This window comes from Pholcus phalangioides, unplaced genomic scaffold (assembly GCF_987345545.1).
Source record: "Pholcus phalangioides strain wild (caught in Gottingen) unplaced genomic scaffold, Ppha-v1.0 ptg000007l_1, whole genome shotgun sequence".
In the NCBI taxonomy this organism is placed as follows: Eukaryota; Metazoa; Arthropoda; class Arachnida; order Araneae; family Pholcidae; genus Pholcus; species Pholcus phalangioides.
The window spans coordinates 55,608,130-55,630,450 of NW_028301600.1; the positions used below are offsets into that span (position 1 = coordinate 55,608,130).

A 22,321-nucleotide genomic window follows, 5' to 3' on the forward strand; every position below is an offset into this window, starting at 1 on the left:
GATGGTTCTCTCAACTTCATCCCATAAATGCTTAATGGGATTGAGATCTGGAAACTGTAGGGGGGAGACAACTACGCAAACAATTTCCTTCATGCACTTTAAACCAATATTTTCCAATATGAGAACGAAAAGGACATATTATCTTGTTGCACATAGCCATCTCTACTGGGATAAACCATAAATATAATAGGACAAATTTTATAAGCAACTGTGTTTAGATATGATATGCCATTCAGACATGAACAACATCAATAAAAAAGCCTGAAGCATGCTTGAAAATATTCCCCAAACTATGAACTCCACCAGCTTGAAAGTTTGTAGCAATGTATTTGGAGTTCAGGCTTTTGTGCTGTTTGCGCTAAATTATCATTCAGTCACCTAAATGGAGTAATGTAACTGAAAATTTTATTCACTGGACCATATACTAAGTTTTACATTATCAACTCTCCAATCAGAGCTCGATTTTCACTAGGGCAAGTCGGGGAATTTGCCCAAGACCCGGAAATTTGAGCAATATTTATTAACTGACTAAATAAAGATTTCTTATTACATTTCTAACTCAAAATGCATGGGGTCCCCTCATGTCAAAGGCTGGTGCTGTGTCTAATTGTTGTACTCCGTTGCACTTTCTGTTGTTAAGTGTTCAAACAGGTGTTCAACTTCTATAAACAATGTAATGGAGTGTACGACAAAACATGCATTCACAGAAATCATTTGACAGGATCCTTGATTAAGATGCGAGGTAATTTGCAACACTGTTGCCCTTCTGTTGCCTTCTACAAATTCGAACACATTCCTTTCGGTCTGATTAATCCATGAGAACCATACATGGGTGTCTACCAAATACCAAAAGCAAAATTTGGTGGCTTTTTGATGACTTTTCTGTGATCTTTTCTCATTTAACAAAATGAACCATGCTGGACTGTTTTCTTATATCAGTGGTTTCCAAACTGTGAGTAGCGACACCTGGGAAGTGTTTAATTGTTGTCATTAGCTCTTAACAGCATTCTCTGAATTTAATTGTTTATATACTTAATATTATAATTTTACCGAAACAAGAAAGAAATCTGATTTTTTTTCCCTTCCATCAATTATTGACTCTGTGTGTAGCCGATGTTTTTTTAATACTACCAGCCAGAAAAATAGATAAAAATTATTACATTGAAACCTCGCTTTTTTATCAACAATTTCTGCATTTAAAGATTTAAGTACAACAACCCCATAGGAACTGGATCCTATGGGCTCAAGCCACATAAGCCGCCCCCTGCAAAAGCATACGCGGCTACAGGTCGTGAATGAGGAGAGGAGGGGACAAATGTCCACCTTCTGCCTATGCCAATAATTTTTTTAATCGCGAGGGGGGGGGGGCGATCGTCCTTATGGCCCTCTCTCTCTGTATCCCCACCCATGCCTTCAACCAACTTTGTGACGCTGCCTAAACCCTCAGTAGGTCATGAATATCCAATGCAATCCACCCCAGCATGCACCCTTGGGTCGTATATACGAATATCTACTATTACTAAACCAGACATGAACCTCGTCCATATTCCTCTACAGAACTTCTAACGAATTGGTACATGTTGGAATGTGTGTGTACGTATAGGGAACCTTCCGTGAAGTTTATTTCTGTGTAATAAGTGAATAATTTCAATAGTGGGCTCAAAACAGAGCAAAGGAGCCGATCAATTTTGAACAGGGTGACATGTAAGTGATCGACCAGTTTGTTTGATCGGTTCACTGATAACCACTGACTGTCGAAATTGACACACATCACCAGACAGGGATGTGCATAAGAAGAAAACATCATCTAAATAGAATGTGCACGAATGAGCCCATTTCTTTACTGATCGTATTACCGGGCTCAAGTAAAATAAAAAAATTAAAAGAAACATTTCTTATGTACGAGAGCCAAAACCATTGTGTTAAAGGTACATAGTCAGGCCGATTTTCCAATTCTGACAGTCAATGCCCCATCCACCCACATACAGAAGCACAGTAGAAGACGACAGGGTTCCAGCTAAGGGGACCCAAGATAATTCTCAGTATTTTTATTTTCACACTATCAATTCACTACACTGAGGCCAATGAAAAATATGGCCTGGGCCCATCGAAGATCTCAGCTTAGGGTCTTTACTGCAGGTGGTGGTTCACAACCTTTGGAATCCCATGGCACGTTGATTTCTTTTTCTTGATTGGAAGTCCTGACCATACACACGATTAGTGGGAAATAAATGGGTAAAAAAATTAAACAATAAACCACTCACGGCTACGTTTGGCCGATGTCAGGGCCCAGCAGTTGAGAAACACTGCACTGCACTGAACTGCGAGGCATTCATGATATTCTTTTTTCCCATCTTACTCCAGTGAGAGGGAAAAAATCATGACAGAACCAACTAGACCAACCCAGCTGGGCCCTTCCAAAGGATGCAGATTTCATGTATTCTTTATTCACATTTTTCAAACTCCAATATTAGACATTTGTTATTTGCTCTATCGTTATGCTTGCTTGTTGGTCTAAGATCGCAAGCTTGTCACCATATTCCAATGGTTCTCTTTAGTCAGCAATTTTTTGAAATATTTAAATCAGTAATATTATAAACCATTTTTACTGAGCTTTGCATTTCAATGGAAATTCCAAATGGAGTTTTTACATAATAGTTTGAAATAAATTGAACTTTTACCATTTTGTTAACCAGAAAAAGTTTGAATAACTCAAAATTCTCTAACAAAAAGTCTTATAAAACCATTTATAAGTAATAGCTGCAATACCTCTCCATCATGTTGCTACAAAATCTATATCAAAATTAATTTAGGCAGGAAAAAATTTCCTTTTCACACTGTTTTTTTACATTTTTCAATACCTGTTATGATACAAATGCATTTTTCACTTACATATTTCTCACATATTGAAAATGCTTGTTATATCATTACATAGTGGAATCTGACACATTGCTGTCTTTTTACTGATATTGTGGCAATTGATGTAGTTATCGGCAAAATTATATTTTTGAACAAAAAGATTCTCTAAGCTTTCTAGCTAATTTCAATAAAAAGGAAATTCTGGTTTTATACTTTTTATACGAGTCGACAAAGCATTTATTGATGAAAAGTAAAATGTTGTCGAAAATGCGCACTGGCAAATGAGCGATACTCACGCAGATTGCTTTCAAGTCATCTTGTGGAAACGACACTTTGATTTGCTGTAAAACTTTGTTTCAGGACAATCTTCCTCACTTTGAGAATATATATTTCTCAACACCTCAATGGAATTAAGAATAGTAGAATAATATTTTTCTTTTTACTCTAGAAAACACTCAATGTAATATCTTTGTGTTATCAAACATGTTTCTCATAAAGGGATCCTTTTTTTTGAACGTCACACTGAATATCTTTCCACTCTTTCATTATTCTTTACTATACCTATGATATTTTATTACACTTATCAAGATAGTGTTATTCTGATTCAGTTCCCATGTAACAGAGCTTTAATGCATAGTATTTCGCTCTGTGATGAAACAAAAGTATTTAGTGCCGAGGCAGGGAGGGGTGTATTTTAGTGAAATATTTCATTGTATTACTGTAAGAGCAGTCAAATTGTTTTATTATTTTAAAGGGAAAAATCCCATTTCTATTCCTCAATGCAGAGCCGATCAAAGCGTGGAGCTATGTGCTGTTGCACCCTTCCCTTCCCCCATCTCTAGGATGGGGGGGGGGGGGTGTTCAGAGCCTTCAAAACAAGAGGACGGTCACATCTACATAATATTTCAAAAAACCACTCTCCGTAAGGTTATCCAATTCAAAAACTAAGAAAGAAAAACACCTGCATGTGCATCCTTAGTGACGTCACTTTTTCCAATTTTAACAACATATGGCGCCACTATTCTGACTGATAAAATTGGCCACAACAATAATTTCCCCCAACTAAAATAGAACCACAAAAAAATTCTGGGAATTTCAACAGCTATTGGTCAATGGGGAAGAAATCAAAAAACACTTGTGTTAATGAAGATATATGTTTCAAAGTGGAAAACAAATTGTCTAAGGAAAAAGATAATTCCAGAAATCTGAAAAGGAGGACAAAAAGGTGAATTTTCTGAAATGTAGGAGGATGCTTGCAATGACATCAAAAAGGAGGATGTATGGCAACCCTGCCCCCATGGGGGTCCACACTCAGGGCATTTATATTAGAATGTTGCACTCAGGACATCCATCATGAGTATATCAGATAGATGAGTATATATAGATGAGATTGAGTTTCATCTTATATCACCCATCCTATGTAAAGGTCACCATTGTTGCATTCTCGCTATCAGTGGAAGTCATGCATGCTAAGCAAAAAATTTATAATTGTTTTTTTTACAAAAAATAAATATTAATATTTCTATAATTTCAATTTTGAAATCATGTCGCCCATCTTGGGTTCATGTCGCCTGTAAAACCTGGACAATGCCAGGTACTTTAACTAGTCTCCTATTTTCATTTTTATAGTAGACTAGCTAAAGTACCTGGCATTGAAATGAATTACCTTTTGGGTTAAATAATACAATTGAAAGCTGACGTAGATGAACAAAAAATTGAAAAAGAACCATGGCTATACGCGTTTTGGAACTATATGAAGTTCCTCCATAAGTAGCAGAAACAAAGAAAGAAAAACTCCTTCAAGCGGGAGTTACTCGCTGTTGTAGACGAAAGAGTCGAATTCAAAAATGAACCGGCAACAAAAGAATAGAGGAGGTGGATGGGAGAAAAAAATGGCAGAGCCAATCACAAACGAGAACGTCATAGTGATGCCGATGGAGAAGAATAATTATTGTAGAAACTGTTGCCGGATTTCTGAGAAGGGTGGTGTGCTAGTTAGGTCGTTGACCAATTGGTTTGTGTTTTTGTTGATGTGGCGTGATTTGAAGAAGTTCAAGTCAGACGGTGAGAGGCATTTTTGAATGGTTTTGGCAGAAGAAAAGTCAAATTTATGGTCAAAGGACCAGCAGTGTTGGGCTATGGATGAGCGGTTAAAGTCTTGGTTGGTTACATATCTTCTATGCTCATTAAACAGTATTTTAAGGCACGTTTAGTTTGGCCTATATATGATAATCTGCATTGGTATGAAATGCTGTAGATGCCCCAGTTGTTGAGTGCTATAAGGATTTTTTTCTTCTTTGTTTCTGCTACTGATGAAGGAACTTCATATAGTTCCAAAAAGCATATAGCCGTGGTTCTTTTGCAATTTTGGGTTCATCTACGTCGACTTTCAATTGTAGTACCTGGCATTGTCCAGGTTTTACAGGCGACATGAACCTAGGATGGGCGACATGATTTCAAAATTGAAATTGTAGAAATATTAATATTTATTTTTTGTAAAAAAACAATTATAAATTTTTTAAAATTAGAATTTTATATTTTAGATGATAGCACTATCTAGCAGTTAACCACTGCATAGTTTACCATTGGGATCATGCATTGTACAATGAAAGTAGTTTGTTATGATGTGTTCTACCACTTCTTAAAGTTTTGCCCACGAGTTCTGAATCAGCCAATGTAAAACTAGTTTGTAATGTGCCTCACAGATACAATGTGACTAACAGAGGGTTAAAAAAAGTAATCACAGAAATTCAAAGCCTAGAGAACGTACACATTTTTGTCACTTGCATGCAAATGTGTCTTTTTCAGTGTTGTTGGCAGTAAGATTTTGGACCAGAAGTCTTGACAATCACAGTTCAAAAGCATAAGTATGTTACACCACTGCACCACAAGAGTGGGATATTTAGATGAAAGCATCAGGAAAATATTGCTTATATCAGGAACAGAGTAGCATGCTGACGAAACTCTTGTATCTGTGGGTTTGTATGATGAATTGGCAATAGACATGGCTGCAGCAGTAACTTTCCTGAATGTACCTAAAAAAGCAATTTTATGATGTGAAGCAAACGCAACCAATATCAAATTTATCCAATAAAATCAACTAGAAATCAACATTTCTCAAAATTACCTGAAAGCACAGTAGAACCTCTTTTAACTAGCCTAACTGTAATCAAATGTAAGCTGTTTTGAAGAAAACTTTGTTGATAGGGGAATTAAAAAAGAAAAAATACTATTTTTATACAGTCAACAATCGGTTTACAAACAACAAAAAAAGGATTCGTTTTATGAAATTGTCTTGGTTTACAAACATACAAGAAAAAAAAAATTATAATAAATCCAGAGGAACAGTAGGGACATTGGGAAGTCTATGGCAATACACATAGCAATTTTTTTTTTCAAATTTCTCCCCTTTAAATACAACTTCTTTTATCCAGCTTGTCAGCAATAAAAATATAATGGGATTATATTGATAGTCATGGTACCACACAGGCCATTTTATAAGAAATATATACTGGTGGGGCACTAGAAAAAAGGGCACTCGAAGCGGAGTAAGCTCCAGTGTGTTCCGTACAAATAACATAGCAAATAAAAATTTCAAATTTTAATAAAAATATTAATTAATAAAAGTACTAACTAATGAAATTATTAATTATTAAACTCATTAATTAATTATAACTCTCTCTCTCTGTGTTAATGTTATGCATTAACACAGAGAATGCAAAACAGGGAGGGTGGAGATCTACAAACTTGAAAAAAAAACCCCATAGAAATCTATGAGAAGTTCATAGAGCGAGCTGCCATTAAAAATTATGCACAATGGGGATAATGACACATTGTGTGGGCATTGATTCAAAACAATATAAAAAACATGTGAGGTAGGAAATTATTGCATGTGCAAAAGGATGCAAGAAGAAACTGTATAGCACATGCAGAACAAGAGTGTATTACATTTGCAAAACTAGGTACATGAAATTATGCAAAAAATGCACTAAATAGGGAAAAACAAGAGTGTGGGCATGATCAGAAAGAGTTGAGTGGTGCTGGCATTGATTAAAAACAATATAAAAAACATATGTGAGGTAGAAAATTATTGGAAGTACAAAAGGAAGAAAGATGACATTGTATAGCACATGCAGAAAAATTATAACGTTTTTCAAAAAATAGGAAACAACTAGAAATCAGACTTAGAGAACCAGAATTAATTTCAATCATTACCTGGATGACCATATGTCTCGTATTTCCAGGAACAATCCCGTATTTTCACGTGATTTAATAATAGACTACCAGTACACGGGAAATTTTTTTGAAAAAGACAAACTAGCAACTAGATGGGTATTTTTTACATCCAAATGCATAAGAAAAAGGCCTGATCTAATTGGAAAATAACTAAGTTGTCAATATTGTTCTAGCTTGAGCAGGCACTAAAGAAACACATGCAAACACTCAAACTTTAGAATGGAAAATAAAAACCATTAAAAAATTCTACCTTTTTCCGATGTTAAAATGCAGATGTTGATTTCTACCTTTTTTCAATTATAACAAGAAAACAATCCAAAAAGAACACAAGAGATAAAAAAACAAACATTCAATTGAAAATAAATCTGACAAAAACTAATTTTACACAAGTCCGCATTTGCGAATAATAAATTCTCTACATTAAATTCCCGGCTATAATCATGTTAAATCTCATCTTACGTAACACAGCTTCTGCTAAAAAGGCATTGACATATGATACCCCAGGTCTTGATTGGTAATTTTGTATGGTTTGTTATCACTATATGGCCCCGCTTGAGAGTGACCATTGGCTAGCTTCATCACAGATACTGTTACCAACACATTTCCCAAAGACAGACGCCATGCCACATTCTCTCCTTCTCCCACCTCTGTAATTTTTAAACATTTGAGATTCAATAGTGTCGGAATCACTCTTCAAATATTGTATACTCACATAGTGGGGTTCAGCATACACAGAAGCAGTCCTAAAACCACAACACAGTGGAACACTCGTCAATACGACTCTCGTTTATGCGACTTTTACTCATTTACTCATTCATTATGCATGTTTGGCTTCGGTCGCAGTTTATTCCTATACATATTGTTAAAATATTTAATTTATCAGATGCACAACATCAATTACACCGCGTTTTCATTTCAACTGGAACCCTAAAACTTTGTAAGTATTTCATTTCTGTCAATAGGATTTCAATTTTTTTTGTAGGTAGCAAAAGATGTCACTGAAGTGAATATTTTTATGCATATTATCGCCAGAAAAGCCATAGTTTTTAGTATAATTGTAAACGGATACATAAACATTCAGCAAGCTGATGACCCCACAATGGGAAAAACTCAGAAGGAACATGTAGTATGGTCTGTGAATCTAGTATAGTTGCCTTTCGACAAATGTAAATTATTTTGTTTATGGCTCACCGCGTTTTCGCAGTTCTCAAAAACTTACAATAAACAAACCATTCTAGAGCCCACTTAGTGCTTCATTTCCCAGTGTTATTCCTGAAGCATTTGCAACTGGTCTGATGGTGAGAAACAAGTACAATATATGAGTTTGTTCTTTCATTTCCAGTAGAATTTCCTTTGGTTGTGGTATCTTGCTTGCTAGCTGGCTGTGTGGAGAGAATCAGCTTTTTTTAATTTCTGAAAAAAAAACCCCCTCCTCTTCTCTCTAGAATGGGAGAATAAAAACTGCCATAATTCCGTCTGTCTAAAGTCATATAAACGGTTCTCACTCTCCACTGTATTTCTTCTTTTCTTCATTCCCTCTCTTTGGATCTGGAGACCACCCAATGTCTGAATTTGAATGGTTTTATGCTACTACACTGTTTATCTATCTATATTGCTTTAAAATAGAATGTTTTAACCCCGGCATCTGATTACAACCCGGTAACTTTAGATCCTTTCTACTCCCAGGTTTATATAACCAAATCGTTTTCACTTTAATGAGCATAAAAAAAAATCAATCAATGGTCATGTCCTTCGCTTTGGCCATCCTCCATCTGTTTTTGTCTGACTTTTTATGAGAGCAAAAGACCTATTCCAGAGAAGTCGGTCCCTGGAAAACTTTCCAGTTGAACTTTCCTTCTCCTTCTTGAAAAAAAGACCAGTCATAAAAAATCAGCCTCGCAAATGGCGAATTTTTTTGTGAGTTTTTTTTCTTTGACTCCCTTCATATTGGTAGGGTTTGAAGTTGAAGCTGCCTCAAAGAAAAGGGCTTTGCCTCACAAGTGGTAATTTTTTATCTTCACTGGTGGGGCAAAATCCAGACAAGTTAATATATATAAAAAAAAAGGCTTGTAAAGTACCCTTTTTTGGAACCGTATGAAGTGGTGAAGCATAATTACTGCTCAAAGGTTTCAAATGCGCCAGTTGCATTACATTATGAAATTCAGATTTTACTATTTTCAATCTGTCTGGAGCTAACCTGCAAGGATTTGCCACTACATGAGGTCCTTTTGTGGATATATAATGGAAAGTATTATGCTTCATTGGTTGGTTTGGATCGGGTAATTTCATGATAGAAAGGAAATTGCTTAAGAAGACAATGAAAAATTATATCTCATTAGATATAGTTTTCACTGAATGTATATCCTTGTGTTTTACTTGCCCTATGGCCTGTAACTTGGTTTACAAGTCCCTGAGACATTTATGCTTCAGATTGGGTACCAATTAAAAATAATGGAGGAAATATGCTCTAAGAATTGGTGTACTGACATTGGCAATTAGGAAGGTCCAAATAAATTGTCATCTTTAATCAACAGAAAAGGTTCTTTGACCATAAACATTGAGGGTAGCAGAATTTGCGGCAAAAAGAGTTTGCTATGGAGAATGCTGTTTTTCAAAACTGTCAGCTGGAAGTAGACATGTCACAGCCAGCATCGACCAGAAATCATGTTAGCTTTCTGGTTTCTAATGAAAAGGTGACTTAGAACTTGAGTCAAACAATAAGTTGCTTCTATTTTCTGCTGCTCTCGTTTCCCTGTTGTAATTCATGGCAAAAGTAAAATTTTCTGTGTTCCCCAATGTTTTACATGATCTTTCTTTTCTTTTATTTGTTATATTGTATTTTTTCTGCTGTACATCATGTACAATTTTTGTTTAGTAATGATATCAGATGTTATTTGTTATGGATTAGGTATGTTTCATTCTCTCAAACAGTGTCCACAATAAGTTATGCCATAAAATTCTGCTGTTCCTTAACAATTACCAAGCAGTGTAAGAACAAGAACAAAAAAATGAACTATTTTTAAAATTGATAAGGATCTGTTTATTAACTTTCGTTATTAAATGAAAATATTTTTTTGTGGCAAATGGTACTCAGAGTGGCTGCATGCAGCTTTTAATATTGAATAATTTACCTCATGTTTGAAGATTCATATATAAAACATACATTTCTGAAAAATTAACATCTTGATATTGAATATACTGTTCCACTGAATAGTATTTTTAGATAAAGAAATTGTGAAGAAATTTACCAGACTGAAACATGTGCATCAGATATAAAAGAAGAAGTGACATCAACTGACACAAAAAATCACTTTCTGACTGAAAATATGATGAACAATCTTTATATATTGCATCTACAGTTACTCCAACAACATGGAACAAAAACCTGTTTGAGAAAAAAAAACCTTATGTGAAATGATGAAAAAGACAAGAATTAAAAAAGCATTTTAAGCAAGATGATAATACAATTTTTTTTTAAAAAAAAAGAAAGACATTTATTCACTTTCACTTATACAAAGAAGAGGGGGGAAAAAAATATATACATGCACAACATGTTACAGACTGAAGCAATTTTTGATACACTGAGTTACATGAGAGTTGACAAGGGGTAAATTGGTTACCCATACTGACAATAAATAATGAAGCTAAAACTAAAAGTCAAAAGTGAAATTAGTATTGCTATGTTAAAAGCGCGAGAATAAAAAAAAATTCATGCATGCAAAAAATATACATATCAGCAAATCAAGAAAATATATGCACTGAGTATAAAAAAAATAGAGGTGGTGGACAGGAATTTATTTGTAAAAAAATAAGCAAATCACTTCAATGAAACACATCAAAATGTATAAGTTTACGTCTGAGTATTGAAATAAGTTTCTTTATTTGGTATGTTAGCAATGTATGGTTGAAGTCCTCGTTTAAAAGCAGGAAACGGTGTTATATTTTGCAATTCAATAGGTAAAGTGTTATAAATTTTAGGAGCAATGTAAAAAAAATGTTTGCAAAAAATATTTTTTTTTGTGTGAGGGAATCTCAAGGAAACATTCATTTTGGGTGTGCAAAGATTTTTGTTTTTGTGCAGAAAAATTACTGCTTTATAGAAGACAAGTTATCGTAGGTTTAGGATACATTTACTATATAAAGAAATATCATTTGAGAAGTTGAGTATCCTAAAAACTTCAGAAATTTGAATTGAATAGTTACAATTGGTAATAAGTTAGTCTTATAATCGCAGCCCCATGTAAGTAGACTGTATTGTAATGATGAAGGAATCCAGGCATAATAAACAGAGTGCAAGAAAGTGTGATGGACAATTTTTCGCAAATGGTAAAACTTATACAAGAAAAATCTGAGTTTTTTCATGAGGAATTCAACATGAGATTTCCATTTCAAATTAGAATCAATGTAGATACCGAAATATTTCCATGAGAAGACCTCTCCTAGACATTGACAATTACAAGCATGAAGTGAACAACCTGTTGCATGACATTTGAGAACAAGATTTGAGTTGGGACTTCCCCTGAGGCAAAAGTGCATAAATTTCTTTTTGTCAAGGTTTAACCTCATATCGTTCTGAGCAAACAAATCATTAATAATTAGAAAATCTTGCTCAATTTGGGATATCAATGTAAATTGATCGTCACATGAATAAAGAATTACAGAGTCATCGGGGTATGTAATAATTTTACCGAAAAATTTTAAAGTACAAAAATCATTGATGAAAATAATTAAAAGCAATGGACCCAAAATGGATCCCTGAGTAACTCCTCTACCAATGTTTGAGTAAGGACTAAATGAATTGTCAATTTTAACATTTTGTGTTCTATTTCTTAAGTAAGATCTGAACCAAAGAAGTGGTTCACTCCGGACACCAGCATAATACAGTTTATCAAGTAAAATTTCATGATTTATGGAGTCAAATGCCTTAGAGATATCAAGAAAAATAGCTACAGTTTGTTTATTTCTATCGATGCTTCTGTAAGTAAATTTGCAGAAGTTTAGTACAGCACATTCGGTACTGCGTCCCCGCAAAAATCTATATTGATTAGGAGCAAAGAAATTGTTGTTAATTAAAAAAATAATAAGTCTGATTTTCATTGCAGATTCTATCAGTTTAGAAAAAAATTGGTAAAATTGAAATAGAACGATAGTTACTCAAGTAATTTTTATCTCCAGATTTGAAAATGGGAATCACAGTAGCACATTTTAATGAACAAGGAAAGCTATTATGAGTGATGGAATTATTTATAAAATTTGTGAGAAATTGTACGTTTTTAAAACTGAAAGATTTTAAAATCTTAGTGTTAATCCCATCATAATCCAAAGTATTCTTTCTACAGATTAAATTTGCAATGCTTAGTGTTTCAGAGCCCTCAAGTGGATAAAAGAAAAATGAAGTTGAAGAATATGTTAAGAATTTTTTAAAATCAACAGTATGATTGATTTTAAAGATTGATTTTACCTCTTATCATCAATAAAGGTGTTACAGCTTATATCATTGAAATCAGAATTAAAATTTTCAGCTAAAATGTTATTGTCAGTGCTATCAGGCAACACATTCTTAGAAATATTACCAGTTAAATTATTTACGAAAGACCATTGTTTTCTATTTGTGTTGCATTTTTTAAATTCAGTGCAGAGATATTTATTTTTTGCAGTAATAATTTGTAATTTAAGCTTTCGAGCAACTGATTTATATTCACATTTATAAATTACATCAAAAGGATGCCTACGGCACTTTTTCCAAAGTTTTTCTTTGAGAAGAATTAATTCATAAATCTGATCATCGACCGAAGCCTTCCAATATTTAAATCTTTGGTTGTTATTGGAACTAAGATTTTGCTTAATAGATTCTATAGGATAAAGGAAACTATTATATTGAATTTATAGATTATCAGAAGAACAAAAAAATTTATAGTTCGAGAGAAAATAACACACACACAAACCGCTTTATAGTTTATTGAACGAGTTCAATGAATGAGTGTGTCCTTGAGATTTAAATTATGTGGACCAGTAAACTTAACCCTGCACACAACTGCATAATGATCTGTAATATCACGTTTAAAAATGCCTGATACAACATCCATATGTTTTGGAGAATAACGAACAAATAAATGATCAATGCATGTTGCAGTGACTGTAGTTGGTTCACTGTATAGAGTCAATGGACAATAGTGACAATGGATTTATTTACAATCATTAACAAAAGTCAAATTTTGAGTACAAATGGTTTGTATAAGAATATAATTATAACTGATTTCTTGATAATCTCAATAATTAAAAATGCATAAATGCATAAATGAATGTTTTATTAATTTGATGGACTTGCAGCTTCTGAAACTAATTTTGAAAGTTTCACCCCACATAAATTCTAACTTATATAAAATTTTCAATTAATATTATGTATGAATTGTAATTATAAGATTCTACATGATGAAATGGTTAAATTTTTAATGGTAAAAAATTTTAGTTTAGTTTTAATCGACATGATCATTTTGATAAAAATTTTTATTTGAAGTTTTAGACTCGACTCAATTTCTTTAGCACAACAGATTAGGTTCTTTGGAATCAGAAGTCGACAACCCAACTAAACTGGTTAGCTAATCATGCCTTTTTCACTGACTTGCAAAGATCTACCCGTTGTCTTTATATAAATACAAAGCCACAACAGGCAAAATACCCAACAAGGTGGCTGAGAAAAAGATGCCCATAACAATTATGGATGGCATATTACTAAAGTACAGCAACCCAATTAAAAACGCAATCAAAAAAATTATAAACAATGTATTTATATATATATATATATACATGATAAAATATTATACAATGCCCATAAAATGTATTTATGGTCGTCTTATTCTAAGTATGGAGTTTCTCGATTTACCCCAACATGCTGATCGTATTTCTTTTTAAACATGTCAATTGTGTTAGAATTTACTACCTCCGGGAGTAAGCTATTCCATTTATTAACAACCCTATTAGAGAAAAATTCCCTGCGACACCATAACCTAGAATTATCCCTTTCCAATCGATACTGGTGTCCCCTTGTAAAAGCAGTCGATTGATAGCTAATTAATAAATCATGATCCATCCTATCCATCCTGTTGAAAATGTTGAACACTTTGATCATATCTCCCTGAAACTTGCGTTCATCCAATGTAAACATATTAAAAAAATGAAGTTTCCCTTCATAACTCAAGCCCAGTGTGCCAATAAGGACACGCGTGGCTCTTCTCTACATCCCTTCAACCAAGTCTATGCCCCTGCATAGGCATGGTCTCCAAAACCTTACAGCATACTCCAGTCCAGGATGAACAAAGCCTCGGAAAAGTGGAAGAATGACTTTCAGAGAACGCGAAGAGACCTTTTTGAAAATAAATCATCATATATAATGTTCTTATTCAATTGCATTTAAGATGTTTGCTTCTTCTCCCCAGTCATGTCAACAGCATAGTTCCATCTATCATTCAGTCAAGGTGGATATGCATGTAACAAGAAGCTAGACAAGCATGCATGTTCAATCTTTCTGTTCAAGAAAATACTCTTTTTGATAACACATGCTACAAATATGCTTACACAAGTGACAGTCTGTACTTGGAATATGTCGAGCTTGAACGATTATGCCCTTTTTTGGCTAATTTTGCCCTTATGTACAGAAGAAAAATGTGGAATGGTTGATGAAAAAAAAAACATTCTCATATTAACTTACTGGGAGAATCAAAGATATATATTTGTGAGATTCGCACAACTATCTTAGAATGACTGAAGAACTTTTCACTAGCAGAATCTTTTATTTAAAAAGAGGATATTGTCGCTATTTCCTGTAAAACGTCATGTGTCAAAATTTTCAATTTTTTATGCTGCTAAAAGCTTCTTCACATATGTTTCTGACCATCAGAAAGACCAATAGATACCTGTAAAAATATACGTGAGAATCTTGCACGATAGAAATGAAAATTCTAGGTTGTTAACTGCTTAATTACATGTGAAATCTTACATGATGCACTCCCCAGTGCCACCTTTTTTCAATCATGTGCTGCAAAGATGTATAAATATGACTGTGGCAGTTAACGCATAGACTCTTAGAGGTGTATATATACCTATAGTAGTTAAGGGGGTTAAGTGTGATCTGACAACCAGATTCACCTCGCCCCACATCTATCTTTAAAAAAATATCAAAGCGAATACTAGTGTAACAGGCATTTGATCTGCTCAGACATCTCGCTATTTCAAAGTTGGGAAATAACGCAAGTCTAAGCGTGAATTTACCGTCACGGATTGGGACAGAATTCATTGAGATCCAGATGTTTTGGAAGTGTTATGCACCCATGAAACACTCAGCTTAAGCTTAATTTAAGGGATTTCGGTCAAGAGTCGATGTCCAAGACCAGGTTTCGGTAAAGAGTCGATGTCCCAAAGAGAAGGCTAACAGTCCATCTCTCTCCTCCCATAGCTGTTAGGAACAAGAGCCCCTAGGTCGTTGCGTTCAACCTAGTTAGACTGTAGACTTGTTAAGTGCTGAACTTAGTGTCTATTTTTAGATCTGCCTTTTCTTCACAGCAGCGGCTTTTAAGGAAAAACCTCCATTCTAAGAACCAATCAGACAGCAGAATCAATAGCCTGTAAAAACTTAACATACTGAACAGTACAACTCCTTTACATATCATACGAAATAAAACACTATTTTCAGCTTTTGACATATGGAAGTTGGCAACATAGAAAAGGTAAACATTGAAGACCTCGTCAGGGTCCGCAATAATAGGCCTATTGCACATTGAAATCCTCACGAAATTATTCACAGAAAAGTGGTCCACGGCCCACAAACGGCATGAAGGTAAAAACACTGCACATTATTCCTGCATAATTACATTGCAAAACATTTATCAAAATTTGATATTGCACATTAATATTTATTTTTTGAGTTTGATGATGATCCCGCGCTGAACCCCTGCAGGCAATCCGCGGGATTTCCCATCATTAACTGGTTGGCCATGTTACATTTTATTCTACTTCAATACAGAGAATCTCTACATTAGCATGCGAAACCAACAATCATTCACCCTGAAGGTTCAAATCAAACTCTCGAGAACGTCTTCGTCTCTCAATAAAACTTAAACCTCACTTGTCTTGTGAATAAAAAGTACTACTATATGTCCTTGTCAACAGCTTCCCTGTTACAACATGCAATTTCATTATATTGCCACCAGCTACAGCCCCTGGAAACCTCAAGCTGACTTATTCACTATGTTTGTGTAAATTGTGATGTCATTATTGCTAATGGTTGTTATAGCACAAAAGTTATATAAATAAGGTTGTTATATTAAAAAAAGATGGAATAGGGAATCATCTATGCGTCTTTCTTTGATAGTTACGTCGCTTTGAAAATAACTGGTTTTGCAACTTTAAGATGGAGCATGACAAGTCCGATCAGTACATTCAAGGCACCTACCATTGCAGCTGATCTCCTTCCCACTATTAAACATAGGGAATGTTGGTGCCCTCACAGAAGAAACATATTCGTCAAGAAAATTGCAACATGGGTAAATGAAAAGCAAGATATTGATGGATTTCAAATAATGTACTGTAACATAATAATAAACTATTGATTTGTGACCAGAATGAATGACAAATTTGATTTGTGCTAGCTGAAATGAGATACACAAACTTTTTATTTCAAACATTTTAAATATCACGTGAACATGCGTTTAAAGAGCATCGGAATCTCAAATTCATTTGTCACAGAGTACAACTTTGATTCCCCTTTCCCCCCTCCACTGGAAATCAGTTGGCTCTGGGTTTTTGAGTTGTGGAATGATGCAAGTCAAAACATTATTTTGACATCGCCAATTTGATCAAATATGAAGACCTTTGAAATTATTGAAAGTTTTCAATATTTCCAAAATTATGTCTAGCATAAATTCACATTGTCATTAATTCTGAAGCTTCTTTCATTAATTTTTTATTTTATTAAATTAATTTATTCATCAATTTTTAGACTTCAGAATATACAGTAAGGGGCTGTTCAAGTATTACATCATCATCGATGGGGGGGGGGGGGGAAGGGTTTCCGATTTGCTGAATTTTGATGACAAGGGAGGAGGGGGGTTTGGATAATGCTTATGCCAGCACCCACCCTTTATAAAAGTATTAAATATTCTTAATGGTATCTTACTCTGTGCACCAAAAACGAGAAAAACCTTTCGATAGTTTGTGAGTACTTTAAGTAACATTCCCTCCCTATTGATAAGTGCCCCACACAGTCACATTAGTGATCTCTAAAGGCTTCACGGATCCAAGTGATCTGGAAATGTGTACGGGCTTAAGTGATCTCGAAATGTATGGGCCGCTCAAGTGCTCTGGAACTGAGCCATGCATCACTGAAGTGATCCATAATTATATGCCTCAAATCACTTGAATAATCTGAGAATGTGCCGCGGGTAACTTGAGTGATGTAGAACTGCAATGGGGGCCACTTAAGTGCTCTAAAATTACATGTCACTCAAGGGATCTCTAGATGTGTCACAGATCGCTTAAGTGATCTGAAAATGTGCCATGGGCCACTTAAATGCTCTGGAATTGTACCACGGGACACTTAAGTGATCTGTAAATGTGCCGCTTAGTTCATTTTTACAAAATTAGGTTTTGATTAAGGCAGGCCGCATCAGATAACCCCCAGGGCCATATTTGATCTGTGGGCCAAGAGCCTTTATGCGATTTATCATTATATGGCTTAGAGGGTGGGTCGCAATGGATTTATTAAAGATAAATTTTGAGTTCCTAGCCTTAAAATAACATTGAAATTAACAGAAAATGATTATAATAGCATATAAAGGTATTCTCTTCTGAAATTTCAAAAAAAATATTTTTTTGCATTAAAAAATAAATTTTTGATCGAGGGAGGGGCACGAGCCTCCTATGCCCCCCCCCCGTGTACTTCTCTGATCCCACCAATATGCGTTAAGACAACAGGGGGGGGGGGGAAAAAGGGGTCAGAGTTTTGCTGACTTTTACTGACAAGGGGCGGGGAAGAGAGCTTACGTAATACTTGAACGGCCCCTAATCCCTAATTCAAATCGGATGAAAGAATTTACAACTCAGATATGATTACTGTCAATCAGTAAAAAAATTCTCATTAGTTCTAAAGTTATTTAAATTACTTTAAAATTTTCATTAATTTTAGTTTCGTTCATTAATTTTTTATTGTGGATACAGCATATAGTAAACGGGACGATAAATAGAACCTTCAATACCAGCCAAAATTTCTTTCCCCATCAAACCATACAACTCGAGCACCATACACATGTTCTTCCTCCTCACCACCACCAGCAGCAACCTAGCCCAATTTTGTGTCTGCAGAACTGGTTTTTGAGGGAAAGGAAAGCTTATGTCATTTCTCATGTTTCAATTTAGCCTACGTTACTCCCATTTCACTTACGTTATTTCCATTACACTTTTTGTGGTATCCCAATTATGCAAATTGGGGTTTTTTTTGCAACATATATTTTCCGCTCTGAGACAGTGTCCCTGTGGGCGATTTGGTCCAAGATTAAGATTATTTACTGTTGTATAAATGGGCAGATCCACAGAAATGGAATCACAAGTGCAATTTTTTTTCAAAATTCCGGTGAGGTCTTCATCTAATTATTTTCTACATAGTTCAAAATTTCTGAATTCGAATTCAGTAACATCTGTACACATTTATTTTATTTTTTATGGTAATTTCTTTTGAGAGCTTATGCCACCTCATTGGGCATTTTGTCTGTTGTGGCGTTGTACTTGTATTTGTAAGAAATTTTTGCCAGAAAAGTTAACTATTTCGAGACAAGTTTTTACTTATAATATTTTGTTTTCAAAAATAAATAAGCAAACTTACATCTATAAGGTCAATAGAACAAATAAAAATATTCAGTTCAAAACTCGACTATAATTATGTTGTAGGAGTTTAAATATCACTTAAAAAATTTTGTAACACGAGTTAGAAAAACATGTTTAAAAAAATAATAATTTTTTTTTAAATTCATGCCAGAAAAAAAAAAAAATCTTTTTAAATTTTTTTTTAATATAGCATCAATTCCAATCACAAATGAAATTTTTTTGAATTCAAGTTTTACTTTGAGAAATACAGAATTTTAAATTTTGTAACACGAGTCACGTTTTGTGATTGACGTTACTTAGTTTACTTTTTTAAGTCCAACCATTTAGTTTCAAATTGAGCCCTTTTTTTGCATTGATAAACTAGATGCCCCCCCCCCCCTGCAGCTTCAGCTGCAGAAAGACAAAGAACAAGGAGAGAAATTAAAAAATTAGGAAGCTATGACACTTACAAAGAAAAACACCATACTTCAAAGCAAAAGTACAAACTTAATGAAGAGAAAAAATTAAAAAAAACTACAGTGGTACTGCAAAAGAAATTGACATCAGAAAAAAGAAGACAAGAATAAGAAAGCTTTGACTACTCAGAAAGAATGAAGAAAGTTCAATCGAAACACAATCTTCAGAATCATAGAGTTGTCCTAATAATTTTATAAAGCTAAAAGGAATTTGCCATGTTCACCACACCATAAAAAAATTTTAATAAATCAGCTTCCTGGCAAATTTTGTGAGGTTGAACATTGGGAAGAAAATATGAATAAAAAAAAAATTTTAATTCATCTTTAAACAGAGAAACTGTCAATAAAATGCATTGATCACTCAGTTTTGTGGAAGCAATGATGTAGTTGCATGCCTCCATAATGTGAAGATATTGTCACAATTTGGGAAGTCATTGTGAAATCCAAAGGTCAAGCTCATCATCTTGCATTTCCCTTGAAAGAGGCTTATCAATTGTTCTAGAGCAGTGTTTCCCAGAGTGGACAATCTGTTACTAACATTCAAAAAAGAATTTTAAATTAACAGGTAGTGTAAGAAAATGTATTTTTTTCCAATACTCTAATTTTCTACAAAAATAATTTTAACTTTTGATCTTCTTAGGAGGGTGTTTTTATGGGGGGGGGGGGCTTGTGCCTTTGGTGAAAATATGGGTTTGGCACCTGTGATCGAGCAGTGGTAATCGGCTAAAAATACCATTTTCTAAAGTTTTCCGATTTTAAGTCGGCTATTCCTATGAAAAAAAGCTCTGGTTGCCATGGTTGCCTGCTTATATACGGCTCGTTAATGATTCTCGCTACTACTTATTGAAGCTAATCGCTTGAACTAATATGATCTAGTCTTAATATTTAGTGCCTGAGCACTAACTGATTACCAGCAGGTTTGGAAGATTTTAATTCTCTAATATGTTCTAGTCATCTCATCAGTGTATTCTTTAGATGTCTGATTCGCACTCGTCTATCTAATGCAGTCATTGGACTAATTGAATTCCTGCCATATGTGCTGATATCCTCTACCAAATGAAACACCTGGTGTCCGAGGACTTGTCTCTCATTGCGGGTTCATAGACTTGCTCAACGTTGGAGATCGGTGGAGTCTTTTTCTAGACCGCTCATTTAATCAAATGTGATAAAGTCAATGTTGGATTTTTTCTTGCCATGCATAAATGATGGTCTTCTAACTGCCGCTGTGCATGAGGTGAAATAAGGTCTCATATATATATTTCAACAAATTTTGAGAAACTGAAGATGTCTACATACAGATCATGATCAATGAATGATCAATGGACTAACAGCAAACATTTGTCAATATTCATAGTAAATTTAAACTTGGACATAAAGTGATTTTTTGTGAGAATTAACTTAAATAAAAAATTGAATGTAAAAATTTAATTTATTGTGAATAAATCTTTTGTGAAAAATTTGCATTTTGTTATCTGCAAATATTTGGATTAACAAAAATACCGGGAATGCACTAAAATGTTACACCATCCTTTTGTCTATCACAAATTTTGTTCAGTCTATTTCTGTGATCAACCTTAGAGTAATAAAGTAATTTCATTCAGAAAAACGTTTGTTAGAGAACTTAAATTTAACCAAAAATTGTTAAGGGAAAATGTTGTACAAATATTTAACTGTTAAATATTTATTTGTTAATAAATTATCTGTGATGGAAATACTGTTTCTGCTTTCATTTTGTTGTCTGCTAAACTCGGATGTTGTGGGAATTCGAAAATACAATCGGGGCATTACAAGATCACCATTTAAAAATAGGTACTTCCACAGGTATATAAGTTACACTTAATTATCTACCTAGAATTTTGTTCTATTTTTGGATTGTATTAATTTAAAATCTCACTTTTTTTTACATGTTTGTCCAAGTATATGTATATAATTTACAATCACTACTACAAAAACAAGTTGGTGCAATTTCTTTTTTTTAAAACTAGATTTACTACCATCTTTATATTATTTAAAAATGTGTAATATTTTGAAACTTTATTTCAATTTATATTCAAATAATCCTTAATTTGTACTCCATACTTAGCAATTTCGTCATCTGAAATATTTTCATGGTGTAATTATGCAAAATATGAAGAATTAACTTCTTATACCATCATTTATTTCATTCCATAATTTTCTTACATTTGGAGATAATAGATGCTCAAAATGAATAAATTTTTTTTCAACATTAATTAATATACTACAGTCAATTCAACTCTAAATAACTTGAATGTGCAGTGGCCTATAGAAAAACATCAGGTTATTGTTAGTTTGACTTACGGGAAAAGAGGATTTTTTATTATAACAGTGCCATTTATGAACATTGCATTAGTAAAAGATGTCAAACTACTGGAAATTAACAAACTAGCCAAGATGAATAATTTTGACGAAAGAATATTGGATGAGAATATTAAAAAACAAAACAAATGGATATATGTATTATGAATATAGATAAATACAAAATATTTGTATGAATTAAACTTACAAACACAGAGAAAAGCATGATTATTCTCTATAAAAAAACTCAGTAATATCTGATTGCCTCTCGTTTCATTCACGCTTGAAGAAAACCTTGTACGTGCAAATAATGTTTTTTTAAGATTGTTGATATGGTTTTTGGGAGCATGCCTTACTTATCAACTTCAAATTTTTTTCTTAAGATTTAAATTCCTTCCCATTTCATCACAGATTTGTTATTTTTTCTTTCAAATCTAAAGCTTTCAACTTCAGCTTAAAAAATTTGAAAAATCTACACAAATCAAAATTTGTACTAACGTTTTGTCACTGAATCAACTCACAACTGGGCAAAAGCGAAATAGCAATTTTAAAGCAACCAGACATACAATGAAAGACTTGAA

General features: G+C 33.8%; 1 protein-coding gene across 1 annotated transcript in view; it reads right to left on the reverse strand.

The window, feature by feature from the left end:
• Positions 1–22,321, reverse strand: part of htt (huntingtin) — a 441,906-nt gene that overhangs the window by 193,620 nt on the left and 225,965 nt on the right. Inside the window, exons 31-32 of the mRNA XM_089233919.1 lie at positions 10,344–10,480; positions 5,630–5,894 (exon numbers count right to left, since the gene is read on the reverse strand). Coding sequence (XP_089090045.1) covers positions 5,630–5,894; positions 10,344–10,480 — 402 coding nt within the window. The remainder of the gene's footprint in view (positions 1–5,629; positions 5,895–10,343; positions 10,481–22,321) is intronic.